This window comes from Atta cephalotes (genome assembly GCF_000143395.1).
Source record: "Atta cephalotes unplaced genomic scaffold scaffold00073, whole genome shotgun sequence".
Taxonomy (NCBI): Eukaryota; Metazoa; Arthropoda; class Insecta; order Hymenoptera; family Formicidae; genus Atta; species Atta cephalotes.
The window spans coordinates 887084-893271 of NW_012130137.1; the positions used below are offsets into that span (position 1 = coordinate 887084).

The 6188-nt window shown below is 28.8% G+C and overlaps 1 protein-coding gene across 1 annotated transcript; it reads right to left on the reverse strand.

The window, feature by feature from the left end:
* Nucleotides 1–1159: 1159 nt before the first annotated feature.
* On the reverse strand, nt 1160–4913 carry LOC105624134 (NAD kinase 2, mitochondrial). Its single transcript, XM_012205494.1, has 6 exons — nt 4880–4913; nt 2828–3122; nt 2036–2359; nt 1817–1895; nt 1457–1721; nt 1160–1389 (listed from the first exon to the last, which is right to left on the reverse strand). Exons 1-6 carry the CDS (start codon nt 4911–4913, stop codon nt 1160–1162), a joined length of 1227 nt encoding a protein of 408 aa, XP_012060884.1.
* Between the last annotated feature and the right edge of the window lie 1275 nt (nt 4914–6188).

The following is a 6188-nucleotide window of genomic DNA, read 5'->3' on the forward strand; positions in this document are numbered from 1 at the left end:
AAGAGAGCACAAAGTGATGTTTAGTCACGCCTGAAGTTGGGCATTTCGGAGTCGCCGCTAAGCTGTGTTGTCAAACGTATACAACTTCATGCGATTGCATTTACTCCTTATGATTGAACTTTGTTGCACTTTTTATCTTTTTTCTTTCTTTTTTCAATGTTCGATCTTGTTTTAAATACAGAAAGTATAATATAATTCAATTGTAAATAATGGATAAAAAAATTAATATTTTTCATTTAATGATACAAGTCGACACAAACATCGTTTCATCTTTTTTTATATTCCATGAATGAAAAATAGAACGATACTTGTGTCAAATGGAAACACTCAATAATTAGAAGTATGTATGTGTAATCTTTCCTCAGTTTCAGAGAATTTTCAAATGTTGGAATATTACAAGGGCAAGAAGTCATATGGTAAAGAAAATAACATATTCTGATTGTTTCCAAATTCAAAATCAATTTTATCATAAAAAGATATAGATATATCATAAAAAGATAATAAATATATATTATTAGAAATTATTAGAATACTATATTTTATCAAGAATTTGGCATTTGCACATTTAAAATTTTTAAAAAATTGTTAAATATATTACAATAAAACTTATTATAAAATACATTAAGTTTTTCAAGTGAATAAACAGATACATTAATATATATAAAACTTTTAATTATTTATATTTATGAGCTAAAATATTCTAAATGTATATAAAAAACAATAACAATCTAGTTTTTTTCAGACTAATAAGCAGATATTTGGTATTTGTGTAGGTACAAATATTTTTAGATTAAATTATATAGTAATAATATATGTCATATATTAAATCTTAAATGCATGTTACATACTTAACATAAAAGACTATACAATAATGATCGATATAAGTTTTAAAAAATATAGTTATGATATACTCTAACAAAATTTTTTTTTAATTAGTTTGCTTTTTCTTATTCCGAAAAGTTAAGTTTTAATGCCCAAATTTGATTACTAGATCATATTTCAATAACTTCTGAATGTTCGTTGTCACTAAATATTTACGTGTTATATCCTAATGTTTTTATCTATAGAAATTAATTTTAATAAAAAATATGGGAATATTTACACTATTATAAAATTTCGTATTTATATTATATAAATGTTATTTGAATGTTCTATTAATTTAATCAAGGATAATAGTTCGTAAGGAATCTTCAGGAAAAGTTTCCATTTCGGCAATGGTGCCAAAGTTGAAGGGGACTGCTAATCCACCATCCAGAACCAAACCCGCATCGAAACACTGTGATTTTACAATGGCCTTTCTACAGAAACCACGAGTGTAAACATCTTTCGGAACGGGTATTGAATTGGTCATTATCATATCTCTTATGGAATAACACAGTTTGGAATCCCCTGTAAACAAAAATAGCATCATATCGATATCGTATTTTTTTTATATTCACATATCGCACATACTGACCTGCGTCAAACTGTAAGCTGCTATTGAACGTTGAACAAATCATATCAATTTCTTTATTAGTGAATGGCCGTTTAATACCTAAGAGATTTAATATTTCCCGTACGGTTTGATGATTTAAACTATGTATAGATTTATACCAAGATGTTGATCCTGTTCCAGTGCTCACGCACAAACCGGAGCCTTTTATTTTGCGATACTCTCGCTCTTCATCGAACTTTATAAGTAAGGAACTCGTCCGTGCCGATAATGTTTCACCCATGAAAACCTAGCGACAAAAACCAAGCCTGAGATATGTATAAAAGAACAAGTCATCCAATTTCTAATATTTGTACATGCATCGAGGAGCATTAATAAACTCACTTCGTTAAGTGCTAACCAAGGTAGACGCCTTTCTTTTGGTAAATGATGCTTGCTTTCAAACCTTTCATTCGTATAAAACCTACAAAATACATAATAAAAAAATTAAATAATCAGGGTTGCAGTAAAGAAACAGAAATGATAGATATAAGTTTAAAAATCAACTATTATGATTTAATAAATAAATTAGTTATAATAATTTATAATATTAATATAACGTACCTATCAATGCCAACGATGTGTCCTTTCTCGTGCATATGAAAGGGAACTTGCCATATGTCTTCTCCCTTTAAAGTAATCCGAATTCGTCTTCGCATGAGTATACTGTAGTGTCCTGCTCTTAGCATTTCGAAAATTTTTGTTATGTTTTTCGTATATTTCGCTGATAATAGAAGATAGCCTTCCGACTTTTCAGGATAGGAATTAATACCTATTATAGGTTTTTTATTGTTAAATATTAAATTCGAGGCTAAGAGAAACGTTCCGTCACCGCCAATTGGTAGCACCAAGTCCGCCCATGTAAAAAGCGAATGATCTAAACTTGTTCTAAAAAATACAATAAATCTTTATTTCATGATAATCTTTATTTCGTGATAAACATTTAATGACTAATATTTTAATTTTGACATACGAAATTGGATTTGTTTATTGAATTTATTATTAGTACACATGTGACGATTATATTGTCGCTACACTACTATTCTAGTTGTAGATATAGAATATTATAACAGGTTTTCTAAAAGAGAGCTTAAACATTAATACAAAATAATAGTAACAAAAAATAGTGAATTGAGAATCAATGTGATTGGACATGTACGTAAATTTATTTAATAAACAGAATATGTCGTACAATTGGAAAGATTAAATTTTCCACTTCATCTTCCTATAAAATATCCTACTCTAAACACATGATTTTTTTCCATAAATTTAAGAAATTAAGAAATGTGGATTTTGCTATTTTCCAATTATACTTTTTTTAATTATAATTTTTTTACTAAAAAGATTTGAACTCACCTATCTACTACCTTGTATTCCACATTCATCTTTTGCAAAAGGTGAATGACTTGATTTTCTACATCTTTGGTAGCCAAGTGATTGGCGAGCATATTATCATAATCTGTACCTTTTTCTATCAATTTTATCTTTAGCTGGACCTCGCTGAGCTCAGGATCTTGTAATCTTTCGAAATAGTATCGGGACAATTTTGCCACGATAAGTACCTTCTTAGGCACAAAACTAGATTCATTTCGAAAGAAAAAGCGCAGAGTTCTGTGTACATGAGTAGGAGAATGTAAAAGCTGCAGCGTTCCTAAAAATTATGTATAATCAGATACCAATTATTAATTTATTAATTTCATGTATTCTCATGTTTTTTATTCATAATAGAATGAAACAGGTAAAGGCTGTTTCTGAAATATATTTTTATCAATTATATTTATATTTTTAATCAATTATAATTTAATTAATTACAAATGTACTAATTAATGAAACTGTGAAATTTTGAAACTTGAATTGAACTTTTCAGTTCATATATTCACAGTTTTCCTTTAAAATCATCAATATAATATGTAAAGTTAAATTAATCATTTGATAAAAGCATCATGTGTATAGTTTAATTTACATAAATAAATTAAATTAATAATTCACATTAATGAATGTATAACTGTTTGTTTTATTTTACAAATATATAAAAATGTAAAAAAATACTAAGACCAGTTTTCAAAATATATGATTACCTAAAGGTTAAAGGTTATCAACAGATTCATCAACAAAATTAATTTATGAATTTCTTGACTATCTTTAATCTTTAGGTAACCATATATTGTGAAATCAGGCCTATGGGCCGGTTATTCCACCTTTTTTTTGATAAATTTTGTGAAGTAAATTTGGCAATCCGCATATGTGATTGGATAATCTGCTATTTACCCAACAGATAAAATTTACCAAAAGGTGGAACAAAACATGTTTTTCGGTCCTAAAACATATTTTTAAAGATATACATATTTCAAAATGTATTATATTTGTGATGACTATATGTCCTTTATTTTAGGTAGCTATCTTTTAGATTTATTTGTTTCTTCAAAACTCATTTTCCTTTATTTGTCCTTTATTGTTAAATATTGTCTTTTACTATCCTTTATGGTTTGAAAACATATAGGAAAACAAAGCCTAAAATTTTCAAGTTTGTCTTTTATTTTCTTTAAGAAAATATGGTTACCATAATTATATTAAATATATGATATGATAATGTTTTTACAATTGTCTTTGATTTAATATGAATTGCTTCATCATGCGATAAAAACAGTAAGTCTGTTTGCATTGTTTTTTTTTGTATTTAATATCTTTGCTTTCTTTTTTTTCAATGTCTGAATATATATAATTTATCTCATTTTAAGCAAACATTTTTCGTGAATTTCAAGTAACGCAAACAGATTTAAGAATCGAGGACTGTCATTAAAATGTCATAAGAATGTATTCTTTCTTCCATTATATGTGTTATAATAAATAGCATTTAAATGTTCAGGACGTAAGTACTAAATATTCTTTATAAATGGTTATTTTTTTTCGGAAAGGTTATGTCGATATTATTATCATAATATCATGAGCGTGCAAAAATCATCGAGTACTTTTCATTTAGTGACACAGGTCAACACAAATATCATCCTATCTTTCGTGATATTCGGTGAGTAACAAAGATAGAACGACTCGATAAACTCGTGTTACGAAATAGAAAGCACATATTATGTTGTGTGAAATAAACGATGACATTAGGCTGCACTTTCCGCACTTGAAATGAGATAGTACATTTAAGTTTGTATACATTTCAGTTTTGCTGCTAGCAGAAAAAGAGGACAAAAACGAGATATTAAAAAGTTCAGCAGAAAAATTCGATTTGCGATGCTTGTCCCAAATTTTCCAATCTCTATTCTTCTAATTGTATCTCTTGTCACTATCTCAATGTATAACTGAGTGCGACAAATGAAATACAATAAAATTGCACGAGGAATCATTTAGCGAATACTTGATTGGCACATGTGATTGGCATCTGTGAATTATCATACTCACTGGCAATTCCACAAAGATAGTTGAAAACCGTCATCGCATGATGAGCGAGATGTTCATGGGCAATACCGAGTCGTCTCGAATGATGAGCGGCTCCGTGGGGCAATTGATTAATGGATGCGTAACCGATCCCCTCTCGCCGGCACGAGCCATGCGGCGATCGAATACCGTACCTTGTTACTTGTGTACATCTGCACACGTAATTCACTGTCGCGAACAAAAGTCGAAATCGAGCGTCTAGACCTCGATGTCCTTGTCGCCGTTTTGGCGATTTGCTTGTATTTGCCCGGTTGTCGTTGCATAATCCACTCTGAAGTTAGCTTCGCTGCATGATCGGCATCACGATCGATGATCAGCATTACGCGCCGCGGCAAATTCGAATTTTGCACGCGTGCAAAATCTCGCACGGTGAAAAAACTCGCAAGAATGTACATGTATATATGAATATATGCGGATGTGTATATTATACTTATTGCACATAATCAATTATCGACATTTTGCATTACCAAGAAAAAAATGATCAAAGAAATGTTTTCAGTAATAGATAGAATTAAAATTTAAAAGTAAAATTCAAAAAATTTTTTTGAATGTAGAATTCCATGAAAATCCTTAATTTTTTTTCATGAATAAAAAAAAAAATTCTTTAAAAGTTTCCGATTTTCCAGATTTTCTTCAGGTAGTAAACATTCTGTATATAATATTGTTACTAATATATTAGTGTCTTCTGAATTTGCATATACATATATAATAATTTATTAGGAATCAAGTAAATCTAGAAAAATAAGATATTACAATAATTTTATATCATTTTTGAAAAACCGTTAATTCTTTTCGACATGATTTTAATTTATAGACGAAAATATCTAAAGATGTAAATTAAGAAAATTTAATAAAATTTCTACCAATATCCAGATCAATATAAGAATATATCTATAAGATTTGCAAAAGCATTCTGATAAAATTTTTTTTTATGAGAAGAGATTCAGCTTATTCTTGTATATCTTAATTTTTACATGCCAGGAGTTCTTAACTGTTCATCAAGAATTTTATTGAAGTTGTCAGAAAAGAAAAAGTCGCACTATATAGATACACGCTTCGCTTACACTTTATTAATTCATTTGCAATACATTAATTAAGTCTGTTTAAATAGCATCGAGGCTACCTAACGTATGCCTTCGTGTATACGATAGACAAACAATCACCTAACTTAAACATCGCGCTCTCTTTCTTTTTTATTTTCATACACACATGCATTCTCATTTACCTTTCTCTCTATTTCTTTCATTCTTGTGCTCACTCTCCTTCCATACAA